Genomic DNA, 24,518 nt, shown 5'->3' on the forward strand with positions numbered 1-24,518 from the left:
AATCACACTCAAAAACCCGAAATAATCATCGGCTCTTTTTTCGTTCCCCTCTTCCTCGCTCAGTTTTTATTGCCTCTCTGTTTGGGGTTCGTTCGCTCCCTCGCGACGAGTCAAAAGCAAAACACCGCTCTAGAGCATGTTGCAAAACTCTTTTGATTTCGAGGAGGATTATCAAGTCGGCCGTAACCCTCTGCGAGATTCGAAGGGACTCGAGAGTGTCCCTGATACTCGAATTACGCACATCACTCGATCCATCGTCGCCTTGATCAACCGTGTTAGTTTATCCGGGAATCCGTATTCGTGCATAATCTGCCATAGCTGTTCTCGATCGATTGTATCATACGCCGATTTGAAATCGTGGGCACGTTGTATTCACGACATTTTTGCAACACCTGGCGGATGGCGAACATCTGGTCCGTTGTAGCTCGTTCACCCATAAATCCAGCCTGATATTGCCCCACGAATTCTCTTGCAATCGGTGATAGACGGCGGCATAAAATTTGAGAGAGTATCTTGTAGGCAGCGCTCAGTAGTGTGATCGCGCCGTACTTCCCGCAATCCAACTTGTCGTCCTTTTTGTAGATGGGACACACGGTACCTTCCATCCATTCCTCCGGTAATACTTCCTCCTCCTAAATCTTGATAATGACCCAGTGTAGTGCTCTCACCAGTGCTTCTCCACCGTATTTTAGAAGCTCGCTTGGTATTTGATCTGCTCCAGCGGTTTTGTTGTTTTTCAACCGGCCAACCTCCTCATCAATCTCTTGGAAGTCAGGGGCCGGAAGCCTTTCGTCCTGTGCCACGGGGCTGCTCACTCAAAAATATTTACATTTATTAAAGAATTATAAATATATTTATGCAAATATATTTTATAGCAATGCCATAAAATTTCTGGCACTGAACTGAAACAGATCTCAGCAAACATTGGCATGTCCTGATTTTTCCTGCCTGTCATAAGTGTCATATTAAAATACAACAACCTTTATTTGCAAAATCATTCAGCAAGTTTGAATGCGTATTTTGCACATTTTTCATTGCCTAATCCTCACTTTTTTATTTCAGTACATAGAAGAAGGAATTGGGTTCACGCAGAAGTGTTCCGAGATAGACGCAAGGACAAAGTTTTCTCCCAGTACCAGATGATGAAACGATCCTTACCTTGATCCTTACTTTGGAACGAAGATTCCGCTTGGTGGAAATTCATTAATATTAACTTAATTATGCACTCTCTGAATAAAAGCATGTATGGGATGAAACTAGTCTAAGGGACGAATCTGCGAAGCTTTCTGCGTGGTACTGGATGTAATTGATATACACACTCATTCTTGTTTTCGATCGAATCCACTTTCGAACGTAAATCGTTCGCATTCCCGTTTGAGTCAGCAAAATTAAATGCGATACGGATTCGAACGAATCAAATCGTTCGAAAGTGGATACGTCCGTAAACAAGAATTAGGGTGATAGGGATTGAGTAGCTGGATGGTTAGAACTACTATTTTAAACGTCTGTATTTCCAACTCTCACTGTGGTTGACCATCTAAAATGTATTGTTTTAGTCAGTTCTAGAGAGCATACTGTTAAGAGTAACCACCGTACACGAAGAAAAATTTCCATATTGAATGTATAAGAATATGTTATATATTTTTGCCATTTCGTTTTCCTTTTAAAACTAATTTGAGAGTGTAATATAAATCATAACACACAATGAATAAAAAGTATAAGTTTAACTTATGTATGTCATTTATCTTTTGTAATAAGCGCTATTAGACGTGTTATGGCGTTTATTAGTTAAATCTAATAAAGCTTATAACCGTATATTTTGATTTAAATCCTGAATATTTTTCTTCTTTTTTGTTTTTTTTTTTGTAATAGTGATAACAAAGTTTTGAATTCGATTCGCACATTGCTGTTTTATTCAATCTTTTAATCGACACCAACACAGCGCGCTTGGAAGAAAGCTCCGGCAAAGCACTGCGATATAGATTGCGTTGGTTTTACGAGACCTTCTAGTGGCCGTGTCGACGATGTAGCTGGAGATGTCGTTAACACCGTTATTAATTATTATACCCACCATGATTTGCAACTGCTTTTACACTGAGGTTTACAGAATACAAAAAAAAAATGCCACAATGGCTTCCTCCGCGAGTTCCTACGTTGACGACGACGACGACACCGTTTGTTTGTGGTGGATGAAGTTTTCAAAACCAAACCTTACAAAATATATTAGAAGAATGTTATACTTTTCAGCCATAACACAAAACTTATACATGGTATAAGTCAATGTTATAGTTAATAATAAGTTTCTTTATGAACACAATAAGTTGATGTTATGAAATTAATTAAAGCGTATCTAATAATAAGCATGAGATGATATTCATGAAGAATATCATTAAATTTCTTTTCGTGTACTCTGGCTTGCCCCTACCTTTTTCTGCTCCAATGAGCGTAATGATGTTTTGCCCCTACTTATATCTACTTCTTTGTTCCAATTGAACTCAAAACAAATGTAAACAGTGCGAACACGTTTAATTAATAAAGTTATCTTTTTCTAAAAGTTAATTGCGGTTTTCCGGAAGTTATTTCCTCCTGGCCTATCCGAAACCACTTCAGGTTGTGGGCCCCGGTCGCGCTTTTATCGAAAAGTAATCGGGAGTGTCGTTTTTCGCGTTTTCGGTATGGAGGAGGAAAAGTTTGATCGTGTGATGCTGCCGCTGTTCGATGGCTCGAACTTTGCTGCCTGGAAGTTCCGGATGCTGATACTCCTGGAAGAGCACGAGTTCGAGGAGTGTGTCCAGACGTATGCAGCGGAAGTGGAGGAGCTGATCGTCCAGGAGGGCGACACGAACGAGGAGAAGGCCGCGAAAGCGAAGAAGATGGAGAAGCGTATGAAGAAGGACCGCCGGTGTAAGTCCCTGCTGGTGTCGAGGATCCACGATACGCAGCTCGAATACATCCAGGGCAAGCAGTTTCCCAAAGACATCTGGGACGCCCTGCATCGCGTTTTCGAGCGTCGCAGCATCGCAAGCCGGATGCACTTGAAGCGGGAGATGCTGCAGCTGCGTTTCGAAGGAGGAAATTTGCAGCAACACTTTCTTCGCTTCGATAAGCTGGTGCGTGAGTATCGGTCGACTGGCGCTGTTCTGGAGGATTTGGACGTGGTTTGCCATCTACTATTGACGCTTGGCCCTGCGTATTCCGGAGTCGTGACGGCACTCGAGACGATGCCGGAAGAGAACCTATCGCTCGAGTTCGTGAAATGCCGACTGCTGGATGAGGAAACCAAGCGCCGGGGAATGGAACCGTCACCCTCGCCCGTCGGAGAAGCTGCTTTTTCCGGATCGAAGCAGGTGAAGAAGAAGAGGTTGACTTGCTTCCACTGTAAGAAGGACGGTCACAAGCAAGTGGATTGCCCGGATCGGAAGAAGCAAGGTAGCCAGAAGGGACACCAGAAATCGAAGGCGAACGTGGCTGAAGCGGATGCAGGCAAGGGAATCTGTTTCGTCGGAGTCAGTGGTGGCTTGCAGCTGCCGGAAGACCAGCGGACCCGATGGTACATCGATTCCGGCGCTACGGACCATCTAGTGCGGGACAAAGTGCTATTCAGTGAACTGCATCGCCTGAAGAAACCGGTTGAGATCGCGGTGGCCAAAGACGGTGAGACAATAGTGGCCGAGTATGCCGGCACCGTGGAAGTAATTTCGGTAGTGGACGGTAAGAAAATCGACTGTACGATTGAAGACGCCCTGTATGTGCCGAAGTTGCGTTGCAACTTGTTTTCCGTGATGAAGGTGGAGAAAGCCGGAATGCGTGTCGTTTTCGAGTCCGGGAAAGCGAAAGTTTATAGCGGTTCCGAAATCGTCGCGAGTGCATCTCGTCGAGAGAAACTGTACGAACTCGATTTCTATTCGACCAGGCAAAGTGCGGGTGATGCCATGTTGTCGTGCGGTCGTATCCGAAAAAGTTCCGAGTTGTGGCACCGCCGTTTCGGCCACCTTAACGAGAACAGTTTGAAGCAACTGAAGCAAAGCGAAATGGTGTCGGGAATGAACATGGACTGCGTGAGTGACAGTGACCGGGATGTGATCGTTTGCGAATCATGCGTCGTCGGGAAACAGACGAGGAAACCGTTCTCTTCGTCGGTTGGTAAGCGTGCGTCGCGTGTGCTCGAACTCGTACACACGGACGTGTGTGGCCCCGTGACACCGGTCGGGCTGTCGGGAGTGCGATATTTCGTCACGTTCACGGACGACTGGAGCCACTTCACAGTCGTATATCTGATGCAGTCTAAGGACCAGGTGATGGACTACTTCGAGGAGTACGAGGCCTGGGTCACGGCGAAATTCGGGCAGAAGATTTCCCGGCTCCGGTGCGACAATGGAGGGGAATATAAAAACAAGCGATTCCTGAGGTTCTGCAGGAGTAAGGGAGTTCAAGTCGAATGGACCGTCCCATATACTCCCCAGCAGAATGGGCTGAGCGAACGACTGAATCGGACGCTCGTCGAGAAGGCCAGGGCGATGATGGAGGATTCTCGAGTGGACAAGCGTTTCTGGGGACAGGCTGTGCTGACCGCAGCTTTTCTCACCAACCGTAGTCCGACGAGTGCGCTGAGCACGAAGCAAACTCCGTATGAGCGCTGGGAGTCCCGGAAGCCAAACGTATCGAACGTGAGAGTTTTTGGCTGTAAAGTGTTCGTCCATGTTCCGGATGAACTGCGGCGGAAACTGGACTCCAAAGCCTGGAGCGGAATATTTCTGGGATACAGTCACAACGGATACAGAGTGTGGAATCCAGTGAAAAGGCAGATTGTCGTCGCGCGGGATGTTGACTTCGTAGAAGAGAGGACCTTGCCTGTGAAGAAGAGCCTACCTATGGAGCAAGTGGTTCGCGTTCCTGTCAACGAGGAAGAGGAGGAAGCAGCTGGTGATGAACTGGAGGTACCGGAAGAAGAACAATCGGACGGCGAATTCGAAAGCTTCGTAGAGGAAGAAAGACCCGCGGAGCAAGAAGTAGAGGAGGCGGCTGGTGGGAGACCACAGCGGAACCGGTCGGCGCCGGCATGGCACAAAGACTTCGAGATGGAGTACGCCAGTTTCGCCCTTAGTGCAGTCAACTACGTCGACGAGATTCCAGGAACCATCGCTGAGCTACAGAAGCGCGATGACTGGAATGAGTGGAAGGCTGCGATCGAGGACGAGATGAATTCTCTACAGCAGAACAACACCTGGACACTCGTGAAGAAACCGGAGGGACGCTCGGTTGTGTCGTGCAAGTGGGTGTTCAGGATGAAGCATGGCGATGTCGGAAGGCCGTCGAAATACAAAGCGCGGCTGGTAGCGAGAGGATTCAGCCAAAGAAAAGGTTTCGATTACACTGAAACCTACTCTCCCGTAGCGAAGATGGACACCTTGCGGACAGTGCTGGCGGTGGCGAATCAGAGTGGAATGCACGTCCATCAAATGGACGTGAAGACCGCGTTCTTGAACGGCGAGCTGTCAGAGGAGATCTATATGGCTCAACCAGACGGGTTTGAGCAGGGGCGAGGACTTGTCTGCCGGCTGAATCGGGCCCTATACGGGCTGAAGCAAGCTTCTCGGGCTTGGAACGACAAGTTTCATCGATTCGTGGAGAAGTTGGGCTTCGTGCGCAGTGACAACGACCAGTGCCTGTACACACTCGGATCCGGAAAGGAGCAGGTCATACTGGTGCTGTACGTTGATGACGTATTAATCGCAAGTCCGTCGCTGAAGGTGCTGCAGGAAGTGAAGCGGAAACTGTCGGAGCAGTTCGAGATGACCGACTCCGGCGAGGTGAGACAGTTCCTGGGTATGACGGTTGAACGGGATTTCGAAGCAGGCGTCATGAGAATCAGCCAGCGAGACTACCTGGAAGGATTGCTCAGGCGCTTCGACATGAGCGAATGTAAACCGAGGTCAACGCCGATGGAGAACCGGCTGAAGCTGGGAAGATTGGACGAGAAGCAGCGAACCGACAAGCCGTATCGGGAGCTCGTCGGCTGCCTTATGTATGCGTCGCTTACTACAAGACCGGACCTTTCGGCGGCCGTCAATTATTTCAGCCAGTTTCAAGCGTGCCCTAGCGATGAACACTGGAACTACTTGAAGCAGATTCTCAGGTACGTGAAAGGGACTCTGGATATTGGGCTCGTCTATCGAAAGAAGAAGGACGCTACCCTACTGGAAGCGTTTTCTGATGCTGATTGGGCCAACAGTAGCGTGGACAGGCGATCTGTTAGCGGATGTGTGTGCAAGGTGCATGGGTGCACCGTGAGTTGGACGACCAGGAAGCAACAAACCGTTGCATTATCGTCCACTGAAGCAGAACTAGCTGCCCTCTGCTTGGGCATCTGCCATGTCATCTGGATGAGGAGGCTGTTGTGCGATATGGGAAGAAATAACGACCAAGCAATACCAATTTTCGAGGACAACCAATCCACGATTCGTATAGCCGAGGACTCGAAGGACTACAGTCGGTTGAAGCACGTGGACACGAAGTTCCACTTTGTACGCGATCTTGTGCAGCGTGGAGAGATTGCCATCCGGTACGTGCGATCTTCGGATCAACAGGCGGACATCATGACAAAGGGTTTGCCGGTGACCGCTTTCAAAGGACTTTGTGCCAAGCTGGGACTAGGACGTGAAGGAGACTACCGTGGTTAAGCAGGGGTGTTAAGAGTAACCACCGTACTCTGGCTTGCCCCTACCTTTTTCTGCTCCAATGAGCGTAATGATGTTTTGCCCCTACTTATATCTACTTCTTTGTTCCAATTGAACTCAAAACAAATGTAAACAGTGCGAACACGTTTAATTAATAAAGTTATCTTTTTCTAAAAGTTAATTGCGGTTTTCCGGAAGTTATTTCCTCCTGGCCTATCCGAAACCACTTCACATACAACCGGTTGGGCAAGGAGCCTGCAAGGTTCAACAGCTCTTGAACGTAAACGCACAATAATCGTCATACTGAGCTCTCTCAGCTCTGGATTTACTGTGGGATTTACCCGTGGATTCATCAATCTGTTAACCCTGGTGGTTTTGGAGATGAACCAGCCTCGGGCTGAAAATCTCCCTAATAAAGCTAATAATAACCCTGGTGGTGTCAACGAGATACCCTCCACCTTCTTTGGATGAATTCTTGTTTGGGACCACTTTCCCACTACTCGGCTGACGAAGATTGCCCGGCCAAAGACCATTCCCCAACAAAGATCTTTTACGATTATAGAGAGGACCGTATTTTAATCCCGTGTTCGCATCACATTTCATTCGTTTCGGATGATTTACAACTAGTTACAGAAGAAAAAACTTGTATGACAGCCAAATAAATAGTTTTGTTGATGTTAAGGATCAAGATTGCTGAGATCCAATTTTCAGTTCAAGGATTTATTTTATAGCATAGCATTGTTGCCATAAAATTAAATATATTTATCATAGTTAATAGAAATATTAAATATTATTATGCAAGTGATCAGCCCCGTGTCCTGTGCACATACTCCTAGATCTGTTACCACACCACCTTCGGTACTTGCAACGTCGCCATTGAGGTGCTCATCGTAATGCTGCCGCCACCTCTCGACCACCTCACGCTCGCTCGTGAGAATATTGTCGTGATTATCTCGGCACATGTCGGCTTGTGGCACAAAGCCTCTGCGCGAGCGGTTCAGCTTCTCGTAGAACTTTCGTGTGTCCTTAGCGCGGTACAGCTCTTCCATCGCTTCGCGATCTCGTTCTTCCTGCTGGCGCTTCTTCATCCGGAAGACTGAGTTCTGCCTGTTCCGCGCCTTATTCGCTCTCGTACGGTGTTGCAACATTCTCGCCCATGCTGCATTCTTCTCGTTTTTCAACTGTTCACATTCGCCGTCGTACCAGTCGTTTCTATGATTCGGAGTCGCGAAGCCTAGTGCTGTAGCCGAGGTACTACCTATGGCGGATCGGATGTCCCTCCAGCCATCTTCAAGTGTAGCTGCGCCAAGCTGCTCTTCCGTTGGTAGGGCCACTGCTAACTGCTGCGCGTAGTCTTGAGCCACTTCTACGTTACGCAGCTGCTCGATGTTGAGCCGCGGCGTTCGACTTCGACGCGTGGTGATAACTGTCGAAAGTTTTGAGCGCATGCATACAGCGACTAAGTGCCGATTTCTTCACCTCGGCTTAACCGGTAAGCAAATCTTGCCGACAGCCCATGCAGCATCATAGTAACCAAAAATTTCAGTTCAACTTCGGAAAATGTCAAAAATTTTCACTTTCAATGTTTTATATGTTTGTGTGCATCGTTTAATGAAAGCTTCTTTTTTTTAATTTTAGGTTCTGAACACCACCACCTTTTGTATTACCGTAACCAATGCAATTGAGCATGCATATGAAGGAGATTAGTTGACGACGAAACACCAAATGTGTTCAAATAGCCGCAACCACGACCGCAACCCATTACAAATCCCACCCGCTCGGCAGAATAAATTTTCAATGCAGCAGCTTGGAGACATTGAGGCAGCGTTTGGCCCGGAAAGTCGACCGTGCCAGTCAAACGAAGGGCCGTGCGGGAACCCCAATTTGCTAGTAGCCAACGGCAACTTCCGGGTGGGCTCGGAAGGCCTCTTTTGACTCTCGGGTCCCAGTGCGTTTTTAGAATGGGAAAACTTTCGATTGGGTGGTCCTATTGTGAAAAAATATTTGTTTGAACTTTTGTCTTACTGTGCTCGCATGTCGAATAACGGAGTGGTGCCGGGTGTGTGGGTCATCGTTAATAGCGAGCTGAAGTCGGAAGAGTCGATAGCTCGGTGGGTTGGGATCGGATCCACTGATCGGCTGATGAAAGTGTCTGGTGATCAGGGTGCGGTTGGTGCATGGCCGGGCAGCGGAGGTACGCCCACAAATCCGAACGAAGTTGCAGGAAGGGATTTTTAGGGAAACATTTTGTACGTAAATTAATCTACAAAATAACTTTGGAAAATTGATTTTAAATGGGTAACGTGGACGAAGTGGTTATGATTGAGCATGAACACTTGTATGTCCCTTATTATTAATGAATCTTCATTATGGGGATTTTCTACCCTCGCGTAAGTTCTATGTCCTTTTAGTCTTTACAATAAATGAAATCCTATCGTCTGGCAATTAGACCCAGGTAAACAGGATGTGCGTAACAAGTATAGGGAATTTGATACTGCCGAGCGCCTGGGGATTGAAGTGGGTTTTCTTGCGAGTTTTAGAACAGAGTCATTTGATTCCTTGACGTCAACTCATTCCTCTACATGTTCTCGGCAATCACCTAAAATTAAAGAAAAAGCTTCAAATTCATATAGAAAAACCTAAAAAAAACCTAGTGAAACTTAAAAACATCCGAGGTGAAAATTTTTGACACTTAGTTAGACTTGAACTGAAATTGAACCGACTACTCTGATGAGCTCTGATGCTGCAAGGGCTGTCGGCAAGAATTGTCAAAACTGCATCACCCCTCATCACAGCGTAAAAAGCTGGATATCCGGGAAGAATTTACCGTCGATTAGAACGTGGTCGATTTGATTTTCTGTTTGTTGGTCGGGTGATCTCCAGCCTCCAGGTGGCTTTGTGGATATCTTTGCTGGGGAAGAAGGTGCTTCGGACTACCATACCACGGGTATTGATTCCTCTTCATCTGATTTACTGACCTAGGGACGACTTCCACGGTCCCCCATGCCTACGTCTCCCGCGTCATCCAGCGTCGTCTGCCGTTCTCGATCGTCAGCTATTGAGCGCAGAACTTTTCAAACGTCGTCGATCTGAATCCCTGCTCATCAGCAGTACCTTAACGTTTAGGTCTTCTATGTTTATCTCTAAGCCGTGACAGCGGTCAAACTAGCTTTCGAGTTGCTCGTAAATTCGTCGATTTTATCCCATGTTTTGATAAACTCATAAAATCGAAGTTTTTCCTTCGGATGGGATGTCAAGTCTCAGGGCTTCGGCTGATGAATTTAAAGAACAATATTCATATTTATAGCTTGTTAACCACTTAGTAAAATGTGTTGAAATCATTTAATTGAGTAAGAGTTTTATGAAAAGCCATATTATTCATGGTTATGAAGTTTTGGCATTTTGTGCCATTATCCCTAGTGTTTGGTCCAGCACTATAAGAAAGCATGCGGTTCCTTCTTCCTTCCCTGGTCCAATTTCACTTTGATTTGATTCTTTTCGGAAGCAGTCGAACTCGAACGACGAGCCAATCGCAAATAGGATCTCGATCGAAAGAAAATTGAGCAAATTCTTTTCGAAAATAAAGCTGTAAATTTATCGAAAGCGCAGATTTAATTCGAAATGAAATGCACTTTTGCTTCTTATGTGGATGGAGATTTTTCTTTCTGTTTGCTATCGAACCACCATGAACATTTGTGGTGGCAATCACAAGTTTAACCGAGTGTAGTGTATGTTTTTATACTTAACTTGGATGAGATACGAAATAAATGTGCTAAGAGTTAACTGGGAATTTCAGCTTTGATTGTTTTATTACAGACAGTTCTGGCCAAACATGTATAAAGGTCCTATCTGCAGAAGAGAGGCTCTCTTTGGTTTCCCTCTCTTTCGTTAATATCTCAGCTGTTTATTTGTATTATGATTGTCTCCTTGCATTAAAGATGGTCAAAACAATCGTCTTTTGATTTGTACTGCAAAAATAGTTGAAAAGTGTACCATTACATTGCAATAATTGAAAGAGAAAGTGAACAAAGAGAGCCTCTCAAATGCAGATAGGACCTATTGAAATGTTTGGCCTGAGTTTTTTAAAGCTTTTAACGAACAATGGTAATTCGAAAGAACAAAGTAAGTTCACATAGGGGTAATTCTCGCTGAGACCGGCCCACTATTTACACCTTGTCTTCAAAAATGTTTAAAGTGCCGATTTTCTGAAAGCCCTCGCTAAAAAAGTTAGAAAAATGCATTTGGTTACTCAAATTGATGGACCCCCCGTTAGTTAGAGCCACAACAATTTTCGCAGACCCCTCGATTTTGGTCAAATGGTGGCTTATTTAAAACGTTATAACTCGAAAGTTTCTCCAAAAACACCTCAAAACGAATTGTTGTTGAAAAGAGGAAAGATAGAGCTACTATTTACAATAATAAAAAGTTGGGTCAGCCATATTGATTTTGGCCGCCATCTTGGATTTTTATACCAAAACATTTTTTTTGACCATGAGGGTAACCACCGATTTTCAAATTTTTTGCATCAATTGAAAACTGAAACACATAACATATCAAAAAATTAGAGATGTCTTTTTCTTCTTTCAAAAGTTATCTGCCGTTTTGTAAATCATGCCACTTTTGCGGATAAACTGATACGGTTGATCAAGGCGACGATGGATCGAGTGATGTGCGTAGTTCGAGTATCAGGGACACTCTCGAGTCCCTTCGAATCTCGCAGAGGGTTACGGCAAGGTGATGGTCTTTCGTGCTTGCTGTTCAACATTGCTTTGGAGGGTGTAATAAGAAGAGCGGGGATAAACACGAGTGGGACAATTTTCACGAAGTCCGTTCAGCTGCTTGGTTTCGCCGATGATATTGATATTATTGCTCGTAAATTTGAGACGATGGCGGAAACGTACATCCGACTAAAGAGGGAAGCCAGGCGAATCGGATTAGTCATTAATGTGTCGAAGACAAAGTACATGATGGCAAAGGGCTCCAGGGAGGAATCACCGCGCCCGCCAAACCGAATTTCTATCGATGGTGATGAAATCGAGGTGGTTGAAGAATTTGTCTACTTGGGCTCACTGGTGACCGACGACAACGACACCAGCAGAGAAATTCAGAGGCGTATTGTGGCAGGAAATCGTGCCTACTTTGGACTCCGCAGAACTCTACGATCGAATAAAGTTCGCCGTAACACGAAGTTAACCATCTACAAAACGTTGATTAGACCGGTCGTCCTCTATGGGCACGAAACATGGACCCTACGTGCAGAGGACCAACGCGCCCTTGGAGTTTTCGAACGGAAGGTGTTGCGTACCATCTACGGCGGAGTGCAGATGGAAGACGGGACTTGGAGAAGGCGAATGAACCACGAGCTGCATCAGCTGCTGAGAGAACCAACCATCGTCCATACCGCGAAAATCGGGAGGCTACGGTGGGCGGGTCACGTCATCAGGATGTCGGATAGCAACCCGACTAAAATGGTTCTCGAGAGTCATCCGACCGGTACAAGAAGACGTGGAGCGCAGCGAGCTAGGTGGGTCAACCAAGTGGAGGACGATCTGCGGACCCTACGCAGAGTGCGGAACTGGAGACAAACAGCCATGGACCGAGTGGAATGGAGGCGGCTACTATGTACAGCAGAGGCCACCCCGGCCTTAGCCTGACCGATAATAATAATGCCACTTTTGCGCACTGGGCCCGGTGCCGGCCGTTTACATAAATGCAGCGTTGTTTCTCAGTATTTACGAACACTAATTTAATTTCTGAACCCACTAATGGAAAGCTGAAGATTTAAGCTTTTCAAAACACTAAAAAGTTATGAAATCAATGCCCGCATCATTGAGAAACAGTCAAAAACGGAAACGAACCTCCGAATTGACCAAATTTTACGGCACGCGTCTTTGTGTATACATGCAGGCGTAAACTCGGTGGCTGTTGCATGTCGTTGACGGTGCGCATGGAAATGTATGGAGAAAACGTGGCTTAATTTACAAAATTGCAGATAACTTTTGATGAAAAAAAAAAACATCTCTTATTTTTTTCTATGTTACATATAAATGCCTCAGCTTTCAATTGATGCAAAAATTTTGAAAATCGGTGGTTGCCCTCATGGTCAAAAAAATGTTTTGGTATAAAAATCCAAGATGGCGGCCAAAATCAATATGGCTGACCCAACTTTTTATTATTGTAAATAGTAGCTCTATCTTTCCTCTTTTCAACAACAATTCGTTTTGAGGTCGTTTTTGGAGAAACTTTCGAGTTATAACGTTTTAAATGAGCCACCATTTGATTAAAATCGAGGGGTCTGCAAAAATTGTTGTGGTTCTAACTAACGGGGGGTCCATCAATTTGACTAACCAAATTCATTTCCCTCACTTTTTTAGCGAGGGCTTTCAGAAAATCGGCACCTCAAACATTTTTGAAGACAAGGTGTAAATAGTGGGCCGGTCTCAGCGAGAGTTACCCATAGGTACCCAACAAACATTTTTGCTGTACAAGAGTGGAACAACCCACTTTTAAGCTTAAGAAACTATTATTCAGCTAGTCCTGTTACTTGGGTAGTTCAAAACTACAAAAAGTATATTACTTGTTTCTTCTCAACACGTGCTTATAGCACCTCAGTTCTTGTAAGATTTTTGGTTCATCACAATGAATTGCAAAAACATTTATATGGGGAACGGGAAACAACTAGGTAAATATAAGCTTTATTAAGTTATCGCCACGTCCAAAGAGACTCAATTAAATCAACCCTTTCTCGGCCAGAAATATTCCACAAATGTCGGCATTCCTTCGGCTCGATCTGGAAGCTAATCAGGATTGCAACATGAGTGCCACAATTCCCAACCGAACACTAAGCAACAGATACCAAATACCAATCTCATTCCACGCCAGTTCCATTATCGTATTGTTTTGCGCAAACCCCAACACCCAGCACCCAGTTGTTTGTTGTTAGTCCATCCAGCCAGCCAATGATGCCGCCAATGATACAACCAACCAACCAGTCTCGGCGAATTATCGCGTTAGCTTCGAAACGATAAAGTTTATCCTTGGTCGAACAACACGTGCTTGGCTCTGGAGAGTCTTTTTTTGTCCGACTTGTGCTACTTGAAATTTATTCCTGAATTAAATTTTTCCCGACTAGGTGTGGGAAAGTGTGAGTGGCTTTTCAGCATGAGGTTAGAGCAAAACTTTAGATTAAAATGAATAAAATCATCATAAACAATACAGTTATAATAGCTTATTCCCTCTAGTGAGATGTGAACGAGAAACTAGTTGTTATGATTGAGTGGGATGGCTCATAATCTAGGTAGGAATCATAGTTTCAAATTTTAAGTACCATATACAGAGCCAGGTTGATTTTTTAATTTATTTGTTAGGGTATCGCGCCACTTGGGCGGTGGCTTCTATATTCGTCTGTTTTCCACTATAACTCAGCCAATTTTGAACCAAATAACTTGAAATGTTGTACACGGGTAGATACTCTACCTATCTCACCACATTCCAAAAGTTGTGTCAATTGGTTCAAATTTGACTGATTTATAGTGGAAAACAGACGAATATAGAAGCCACCGCCCAAGTGGCGCGATTCCCTATCGAAACTTTAAGCTAGATTCTGGTTCGCTTCGAGGGTAAATTGATCAAGGTGATTTCACATAATCTATTACTACGCTTGCCAAATGGTAATTCACGTGAACTTCTGCAAATCAGCCATTTCCCAAAAACTTCCGTGGACGAAGCACCTCTCCGACCTCGGCCACGTCTAACACTCGCCATATCACGCTGCACATGGCCCACGCATTGTGCTCACTGTACTCCACGCCTTTTCGTACCAACTGGGTCAGTTGGAAACACCGACTTTGCAAAGTTGTTCTCCGGCATTGTTGCAACATTCTCTGGCCACCGTATCCTTCCGGTTTTGGCCATCTTCTGGATGCTGGGTTTGCCGTAGAGTGCAGCGTGTTCGTGGTTCATCCTTCGTCGTAACACACCGTTCTTCGGCACACCGCACAGTGGCCGGAAGCCGGACAAAACCTAAAAAATCGACTTCAATTTATTATTTTTCTTATATTTTTCTCCCAATATAGATACTTCAACTAAGAAAACCCCAAATTTTTGAGTAATTTGGTCAAAAATTGAGTCTCGTAGATTTTTTCAAAGTTGAGGTTTTGTGTGGTACTTTACTAGTGTTTATTGTCTTTATTTTATGAGCTTTCTTCATGAGCTCGTTGTAAAACTTAGGAAGATTTGGATAATGTGACAATATTGTTGGTGCTTTTGGGTATGAATAATCATACCATTTCAGGGTTTGTTTGCAATCCAATCACAAAATTATTATGTTTTTACAACATGCAAAAATATTGTGTTTTATGAAATTTTGGAGAAAAACTGCGTATCAAAGAGATCCAGTACTTGTTTAGGAAACATCAGAAAACGACGCCGTACCCCGGATCTAACGTGCAATTTTGTCTAGTTTTTGGCTATATAGGTCACTAATTGCGCATTTTTGCGCTAAGCGCGAAAATTTTTTTTTTCTATCATGTCACAATGGAGCCGCATGGTTGTGTAAGAAGTGATATTTCTTAGGTAATATTAAATCTTACCATAATTCAAATTGACTTCAGAATACTAAAAATTTAGTGTCATCCTCATTCTGGTAAGAGAGCTTCACTAAATCACGTGGTCATAAGGGAGGGGTGGGGGTCAGGTGGTGGTTAATGACGGGATGGCCACAGCTATATATATAAAAATGCAGTGGCATACGTGGGACCACGCATAACTTGAGAATGGAAAGTCCGATTTTGATCGTCTAAGTTTTGTTCTGTTAGTTTTCACCCAAGGAAGGTTTATGAGGCATAAAACATGGGAAAAAATGAGAGTTTTTAAAAATTGATCTTCCATACATTTTGACCGGGGACATGGTCTTGGCTAGAAACTTGAAACGTCAAAAAACGCAGTAGGCAAGACAAAGTTTGCCGGGTACAGCTAGTTTTTTTTTATAATTTGTTTTATTTATTTAATTTTTAATTATTTGATTTTTTGACCGAAAAACACAAGAAGGTGGGTGCTCCAGTTAAAAAGAGTGAGCTGGAGAGAAGGGGAGTGATGACTAAGAATTACAAGGCCTTTATTTACATAGATGCTATTTACATCCCGCATTATTAAAGACCACCAAATACAACTAACTTTTTGATCCTTTGAAATGAAATAAAGGCGAAAAACTATCGTGAAAAACATTTAACAATAACTTCAAACCATTGCCTATTAGTTTTCGTAAACGGATCGTGTTTTCGATTTATCTTAATCGTTAGAAGTGCTCAAAAGGCTTGAAAGCCATCTCTTCACGAACTTCTATCGTAGTTGCAATATATTCCGACATCTGCGCGCTTCTTTTCTACACGCACATCGCTACAGTTTAAAGCAGTGGTCATCTATAAAATATAAAAGGAATTCACTAAACGGCGTAAAACGCTACGCGAAATATTTTTCTAGGTAAACGTCGCGATCACCAAGGCAATCTTTGATTATTTTTCTCGATTTTTAGTTTTCTAAAACTTGAAGTTTTATTGTATGTTATTCATGCGTTTTCTTAGAACACATTTCAACTGAACGACACACAGAGTAATATATTTTTTTAATTTTTGCTGGAGCTCTACTGTACACCAATATGATTACCGATCTCTAATGATCGTTTATCAACAACTCCCTTCAATATTGCGAATATGTATTGCAAATTCTTTATATATAGGGTTATTTTGGTTGCTTTGATAAGTGATAACAGAGAGATCAATGTACATTACAACCTAAACTTGGACGAGCATATGTGAAGTCGTTGAAATGACATTTAAAAAAAGCAGTTCAAATTTTACGCAGTTCACTATATGAGACTATCTGACCCCATTTTAAATGTTAATTCACCTCCGTGTAACCACCGTAAAACGCCACGTGGTCTATAGAGGGTCTTTGAGAATAGACTACGTCTTGTCAGTCAACATTGTTTTTATATGAATTGATCCATTGAAAGAAAACGTAGGTGATCGAATTTTCTAATGATTTATGTAGTTTAAAGATTTTGGATCACCCTAACAGCAAAAAATACACAATTATAGGTAATTTCAATGTCAGTATATGATATAGGAACCCTCAAATCAAAAGGATGATCAAAATCTACGTTCAAAAAACGCATCTTGTTAGCTTATTATCGATAGCTTTTTACATACCTCCCATAATCAGCAGATTTTAAAATTTTGGACCACCCTAATATAGTAAAATAAAAATATATGAAAAGTTTTATATTAGAAATAGGTTTAGGGCACTAAAATCATCATAATCTGTGAATTTAAGCCATTTCGGTTAACATTTGAGGTTTTGTCCGACCTTTGTATGGAGGCCCGCCACTGTGGACCGTCGAAGGTAATCCTTCTTAGCATGCATCACTTGAACACTCCGAGTGCTTTCAGGTCCTCCTTGAGCATGGTGTACGTTTCGCGTCCGTAGAGCTAGAGATCCACCGGTCTTATTGGCGTTTTTTTAAGCAATACCTTTGTTGCAGAGCCAAGTGCGGGGTTGAATCTTATTTGGCAGCTGTTTTTTTCTGGAGCTCACAATAGCCACGACTTCCACTGATGATGCGCCAACGTATTTCACAACTCACATTGTTGTCAGCCGTTAGCAAGGAACCAAGGTAGACGAATTCTTCTACATCTTGGAAGTATCTTCGGCTATCGCAATATTGCCGCCATAGCTTGCCTTTTTTCCTTCTAAACCAGGGGGAAAATCTGCTTAACACCCGAACAGGGTTAAGGCCGTCTTCTACATGAAAAGTAAAAGCCAGGACAACTCTCTTCTCGACCCACTAAACACATGCCCATGGTCGCCAAACCCTTCGTCTCTCCGAAACCACCAATAAGGCATTGCTTCAGAAAGGGGCTAGTGCACATCGCACCCTCAAGGTTAGCTGCGTAGTCTGCAGCAACGAACATCGATGACTCGCTTTGGAGAGTCCACCTAGATAGCATGCTGGCGCTTAGCGAGGTTACCGAGTGGTCCGCACTACTTTCCTTGTCCTCGGAAGGCGGCCAGCACGCCAGCGCCCAACTATTTTGCTGGCATCAAGAACTGATGGTTACGTGCAATACGGTTTGACCTGCTAAAGGCAAATGTATTACTACCCTGCAGGCCTTACCAGCTGCACCAGAATGTTGCTGAAAGTGAGCTTATCGTCGATCATCACCCTCCTCAAGTGCCTACACTGATCACCGCTTGCTGCTCCGACTTCCGGTTGTTCACAACCGTCACCTCAGTTTTGTGGTTAGCCAATTCCAGTTTCCTGGACCTCATTCACGCATCCACAACCCTGGTCGAGTGGGTGGTCAACTCCACTTCTTCGATCGTCTCACCGTAGACTCGAGCGTAATGTCATCAGCAAAGCCGGCAATCTCAACTTCCACTGGAAACTCTAATCTCAACACCTCGTCGTACATGACATTCCATAACACCGGACCCAGGATGGAACCTTGGGGGACTCCTGAGGTTATGTGAAAGCACTTCCGACCCACCTCTATGTCGCAAAATAGTATTCGATTCTGGAAGGTACCCGGGTAACCCCAGACGTAAGAGCGCATCGACTGATCACCCAGCTGTCCCATCAGATATCAGCAACGCAGCTTGGCTTGAAGGAGATTTCCCGTGACGACGTCGCACTGAATGCGTTGGCAAACAACATCAACGAGTTTCGCTATGCTCCTGAAGAAGGGTGCACGTTCGACTCTTGGTACGCCCGTTACTCGGAATTGTTCGACCAGGATGCCAAGAAGCTTGACGATTCCGCAAAAGTCCGACTGCTGATGAGGAAACTCAACCCAGCGGCACACGAGCGATACACGATCTTCATTCTTCCGAAGCAATCAAACGAGTTCACGTTCAGTGAAATCGTCGAGAAGTTGAAGTTGCTTTTCGGATCACCTGTCTCCATCTTTCACCGACGGTACCAGTGTCTGCAAACCGTCAAGGATGACACGGAGGACATCGTAGCGTACTCGTGCAAGGCGAACCGCGCCTGTGTGGACTTTAAAATTGCCGAACTGTCCGAGGAGCAATTCAAAAGCCTCATCTTTCTCTGCGGCCTCAAGTCATCGAAGGATTCCGATATTCGGATGCGGCTGATCACGAAGCTCAACGAATCGTCCGATATCACCCTAACGAAGATTTTGGAGGACTGCAGAAGCCTGATGAACCTCAAAAACGACAACGTACTGGTGGAAAAACAATCTTCGTCAAGTGTGCATGCTAGTACATGCAAGTACAACAACAAGTAGACTTCCAAGTCGAAGCACCAACCATCGGCTGCGGGAAGTAGCAGTGGTGTGGATCAGCCTCGTTCTCCATGCTGGTCGTGTGTAGGGATGCACTTTTCCAAGGACTGCCAGTTTCATGAACATGCGTGTCGTGAACATACGGGGTCTCCAGTTAGCCTAGTGGTTAAGGCTATGGATCGCCAATCCGGAGACGGCGGGTTCGATTCCCGTTCCAGCCGGGAAATTTTTTTTGACTCCCTGGGCATAGTGTATCATCGTACTTGCTTCACAATATACAAATTCATGCAATGGCAGGCAAAGAACGCCCTTCAATTAATAACTGTGGAAGTGCTTAAAGAACACTAAGTTGAAGCGAGGCAGGCCAAGTCCCAGTGAGGACGTAGAGTCATAAAGAACGAATGAATGAATGAACGTGTCGTGATTGCGGGAAGAAAGGACATAAGGAGGTTTATTGCGCTTGCTTCGCCGGGAGATCGGCGGCCGGCAAGGGTAAGAAGCCTGCGCGGAACCAGAAGTCAACGAAAGTTGGCCCCGTTAATTCCGTCAGCCGTGGAAGAAAGTATGCAGAGGTGCGTATCAACAACGATCCCGTCCGCCGCCAAATTGATTAAGCGTCGGACATCAGCATTATCACAGATGCAATGTGGAAGCAGATCGGAAAACCGGAAGCATCTCCACCATCGTGCCAAGCAGTGACAGCTTCTGGAGAACCACTCAGCATCGCGTCCGAATTCTGGTGTGACGTGACCATCACTGGTATCTCCAAACGAGGTTTGTATCGTGTACCGGAAATCAATCTATCAGTTCTAGGTTCCGATTGGATGGACAAGTTTGGCCTTTGGGATGTGCCGATCAACTCCTTCTGCAACCAAGTCAGCATTCGGACGCCATCCGACGTAGCGTCACTCCAGGCGAAATTCCCGGAAATTTTCACCAACAAAATGGGTCTTTGCGGCAAAACGAAGGTCAAGCTTCAGCTACAAGGTAATCCCACTCCGGTATTTCGACCAAAGCGTCCCGTCTCCTGCAGTATGGAAGGTGTCGTCGAAGAGGAAATTCAGCGTCTACACAGTCTGGGGGTCTTAAAGCCAGTAGATTTCTTGGACTGGGCTGCACCTATAGTGGTCGTGTGGAAGCCCAACGGAAGAGTACGGATCTGCGCCGATTTTTCAACGGGTTTGAACGACGTCCTTGAGTTTGAGTCCAACCAATACCCGCTGCCGTTACCTGAAGATATTTTCTCGAAGATGTCGGGATGTCGGTATGTACTTCAGCCATATCGACCTATCCGATGCCTATCTTCAGGTAGAGGTGGATGAAAAATGCCAAAATCTGCTCACCATCAACACCCACAAGGGGCTCTATCAATTCACCCGCTTGTCCCCTGGCATCAAGTCAGCCCCGGGGGCATTCCAACAGTTGGTAGATGCAATGCTTGCAGGACTCAAATTCACCTGCGGCTACCTGGATGACGTTCTTCTAGGTAACCGAACTGAAGAAGAACACAATCGGAATCTGGAGCGTCCGATGAGCCGATTGCAGGAATATGGGTTCACCGTGAGAAGAAAAATGCAGCTTCAACATGCAACAAGTCGATTATCTCGGGCAGATCATAGACGGCGATGGTTGCTGCTATTTTTAACATGCCGCCACTCCACGACCTTTCGACACTCCGATCGTACTTGGGAGTCGTGAATTACTACGCGAAATACATTCCAGAGATGCGAAAGTTGCGTGAAAGCTGGAGCCAAATGGGACTGGAACACGGCCTGCCAAAACTCGGTCGACCGATTCAAAGAGCTTTTGATGTCTCCGCTGATGCTGACGCACTACAATCCAAAGCTGGATACCGTGGTGTCTGCAGACGCCTCGTCCATCGGCATCGGTGCTAGGATTGCTCATCGACTTCCGGACGACACCATAAAAGCAATCAGCAATGCGTCCAGAAGTCTCACTTCGGCCGAAGAAAACTACAGCCAGATAGAAAAAGAGGGTTTAGCCTTAATATTCGCCGTTACACGTTTCCATAGGATGCTGTTTGGCCGGCATTTCACTCTCGAAACCGACCATAAACCAACTGAAAACGCCGCCATTCCACCCACAGTCCAACGGATTGGCAGAAAGGTTCGTCGACACCTTTAAGCGGACTCTCAAGAAAATTACAGCGAGAGGAGACCCAAGTAACCACAAGCATTATATCATTGCACGAATTAGACTGCATATCAACCTTTGCAATGCGAAATGCAGTAATTCTACACTTATCATGCAATAATCCTTTAGATTGGCATTATCATTGTTTTGATGCATTACATTTTTTCTTTACATTAGGGTGCATTAAAAGGTGATAAACGATAATTCAATAATTCAACACTGCAGAAACTGTATAAATGCAATGTACAAACTAGCAAAGGTTGCTCTAACAATACAATTATAAAAGCTTGACTCTAATGGTAAACAAATGAAATCAAGAAGAGCTAACAACTTCACGGTCAACTATACCGGTCTTCAACACTTCTGGTTCGACTCCCGACCAACTTAATCCTCGTTTGAACCACCGATCGACGATTTTCTTCAGCAACACCATTTTAGAGATGACCTTTTCTCTTTTCTGATAATCACATGCCAATAATGATGGAAACCGCAATTAGCATAATGTTATGAGCAGTGTACGAAGGGTGTTTTAATTTTCTTATATTGGTTAAATATCTTCTAGAATGCATTATGTATTTATCAGTGATTTATCAGAATGTGATTACATATGCCATAGTCGTTTTGCCCTCTACTGCAATGGTCGAGGCAGAAGAACAGCTTCCTTTTAGTTAATGAAATATCTCTTGTTACCACTGTAGCAGAAACGGTCTACGGCACCAGCGCGTATGGAACTCATCTAGCGGTCTTCAACACTTCTGGTTCGACTCCCGACCCGGCAACAAAAAAAATGGTTAAAACATTCATGTGGGAGGGCATTAGTACCGTCGATAACGAAACGGTGCTAAAAATAGATTTTTGTTTTGGTTTTTCGTGTTGCACGTATTAAACTGTGTTAATGCAAATGTACAGCACATGCATTTATGTCACTTTAGCAATGGCTGTCAACGTGCTGCAATATGTGGCACTAATTTAATTTTAGTGGGGCCTTACTTACTTTACCGGTCAGGCTAAGGCCGGGGTGGCCTCTGCTGTACATAGTAGCCGCCTCCATTCCACTCGGTCCATGGTTGCTTGTCTCCAGTTCCGCACTCTGCGTAGGGTCCGCAGATCGTCCTCCACTTGGTCGATCCACCTAGCTCGCTGCGCTCCACGTCTTCTTGTACCGGTCGGATGACTCTCGAGAACCATTTTAGTCGGGTTGCTATCCGACATCCTGATGACGTGACCCGCCCACCGTAGCCTCCCGATTTTCGCGGTATGGACGATGGTTGGTTCTCTCAGCAGCTGATGCAGCTCGTGGTTCATTCGCCTTCTCCAAGTCCCGTCTTCCATCTGCACTCCGCCGTAGATGGTACGCAACACCTTCCGTTCGAAAACTCCAAGGGCGCGTTGGTCCTCTGCACGTAGGGTCCATGTTTCGTGCCCATAGAGGACGACCGGTCTAATCAGCGTTTTGTAGATGGTTAACTTCGTGTTACGGCGAACTTTATTCGATCGTAGAGTTCTGCGGAGTCCAAAGTAAGAACGATTTCCTGCCACAATGCGCCTCTGAATTTCTCTGCTGGTGTCGTTGTCGGCGGTCACCAGTGAGCCCAAGTACACGAATTCTTCAACCGCCTCGATTTCATCACCGTCGATATAAATTCGGGGCGGCGGGCGCGGTAATTCCTCCCTGGAGCCCTTTGCCATCATGTACTTTGTCTTCGACACATTAATGACTAGTCCGATTCGCCTGGCTTCACTCTTTAGTCGGATGTACGTTTCCGCCATCGTCTCAAATTTACGAGCAATAATATCAATATCATCGGCGAAACCAAGCAGCTGAACGGATTTCGTGAAAATCGTCCCACTCGTGTTTATCCCCGCTCTTCTTATTACACCCTCCAAAGCAATGTTGAACAGCAAGCACGAAAGACCATCACCTTGCCGTAGCCCTCTGCGAGATTCGAAGGGACTCGAGAGTTTAGTGGGGCCCCTTTCGACTTTAATATTGCTTCAATGAGGTGCATAAAGTAGTGCAGCATTATTTACACAATTTTATATATAAATATATGGCCAAATTGATGCACTTATATACAGCTTCGTGGTTACTTGGGGAGGGTCTCACTGAAGCAATCAACACGTTCCTGCTCTGCTACCGTTCCACACCAAACCGAAGCGCTCCGGAAGAGAAGTTTCCTGCCGAGTTACTGCTTGGTAGACCCCTTCGGACATCGCTAGACGTGCTCAAACCTCCAACATCGTTTCAGAAAATGGAACAAAGTAAGCAAGACAGCCAATATAACCTCAAACAAGGAGCCAAGACCATCTACTACAATCCTCAGGACCTGGTCTGAGCCAAGGTTTTCAAAAACAACAGTTGGAGTTGAGAAGCAGGTCAGGTGCTTGAGCGCGTGAGGAGCGTAATCTACAACGTTTGGCCGCCGCAGATAAACACGTTAACCCGATCCCACTGTAATCAGCTTCGAAGTCGTAACGAATCGGAAACAGCAGATTTAGCAGAAAACGAAACTCTTGGTCCAGTCCCACTGATATCCTTCTTGATACGTGGGGCCTGAATCCAAGATCTACAAAACTGGAAGAACCGCAGCTGGACCTGAACAGTATTCCAGAGGAACCACAGATGACAGAACCACCCAGAGATTCTCAACTAGGACGCCAACGCCCACCAAGATAAGCTGAACAGTAGGGTGGCCCACACTTATATGAAAAACCAAAATTTGGAAAAATACCAAGTCTTACCTTCTCAATCAGTTGTTTTGGACTCCCAGAAGCTACGTTCAAAATTTGAGCAAAATCGGTTGAGCCTAAGGGGGCGCTCAAAACGCTTGAAGTTTGTATGGGAAAACTTGGCCAAATGTATGCAGGAATTTTAAGTTTTCGAATTTTGCCGCCTGGTGGCGCTGAAAGCGTTCAATGATCAAACCCTTTGGTATTATTGTAGGTGAGTACAGTGCGAGAAATAATTATAAAGACAGAGCCGTTTTCCATATAAAATAATCATGTTTAGGGATTAAAATCTCTTTTTCTAGCGATTCGATTGTTATGGAATTTTGTCTGCAACCTTAAAATAATTAGAATTTTGGCAAGGAATATAAATCATCATCCATGAAAACGTTTGTATCGACCTGTCAGATTCAAATAAATATAAAGACACTTATTTCCATATAAAAATGTGTCTTTATATTTATTTGAATCTGAAAAGTCGATATAAACGTTTTCATGGATGATAATTTATATTTCTAGCCAAAATTCTAGTTATTTTAAGGTTGCAGACAAAATTCCATAACAATCGAATCGCTAGAAAAGGAGATTTTGATCACTAAACATGATTATTTTGTATGGAAAACGGCTCTGTCGGCCAGAGAACTTTGTCAAAGACCGC

General features: G+C 44.8%; 2 protein-coding genes across 2 annotated transcripts; both read left to right on the top strand.

Annotated features, from left to right (window-relative positions):
* The first annotated feature begins 8,711 nt into the window (after positions 1-8,711).
* On the top strand, positions 8,712-18,982 carry LOC134289601 (uncharacterized). The gene is made up of 2 exons (XM_062855665.1): positions 8,712-8,846; positions 18,242-18,982. Exons 1-2 carry the CDS (start codon positions 8,712-8,714, stop codon positions 18,980-18,982), a joined length of 876 nt encoding a protein of 291 aa, XP_062711649.1.
* A 641-nt stretch (positions 18,983-19,623) lies between these two features.
* LOC134289602 (uncharacterized protein K02A2.6-like) lies at positions 19,624-23,469 on the top strand. Its single transcript, XM_062855677.1, has 4 exons — positions 19,624-20,177; positions 20,230-20,539; positions 20,702-21,106; positions 23,383-23,469. Exons 1-4 carry the CDS (start codon positions 19,624-19,626, stop codon positions 23,467-23,469), a joined length of 1,356 nt encoding a protein of 451 aa, XP_062711661.1.
* Positions 23,470-24,518: the final 1,049 nt, after the last annotated feature.

The sequence above is a fragment of the Aedes albopictus genome, chromosome 1 (genome assembly GCF_035046485.1).
Source record: "Aedes albopictus strain Foshan chromosome 1, AalbF5, whole genome shotgun sequence".
NCBI lineage: Eukaryota > Metazoa > Arthropoda > Insecta > Diptera > Culicidae > Aedes > Aedes albopictus.

Bases quoted from the DNA above. Each gene is read 5' to 3' on its own strand.
- LOC134289601 (XM_062855665.1), top strand. From the start codon at position 8,712: ATGTCGAATAACGGAGTGGTGCCGGGTGTGTGGGTCATCGTTAATAGC. The intron at 8,847-18,241 runs GTTGGTGCATGG...GTCGCAAAATAG, and splicing joins TGTCTGGTGATCAGGGTGCG to TATTCGATTCTGGAAGGTAC.
- LOC134289602 (XM_062855677.1), top strand. From the start codon at position 19,624: ATGTGGAAGCAGATCGGAAAACCGGAAGCATCTCCACCATCGTGCCAA. The intron at 20,178-20,229 runs GTTTGAGTCCAA...ATTTTCTCGAAG, and splicing joins GGTTTGAACGACGTCCTTGA to ATGTCGGGATGTCGGTATGT. The intron at 20,540-20,701 runs GTGAGAAGAAAA...AATACATTCCAG, and splicing joins TGCAGGAATATGGGTTCACC to AGATGCGAAAGTTGCGTGAA.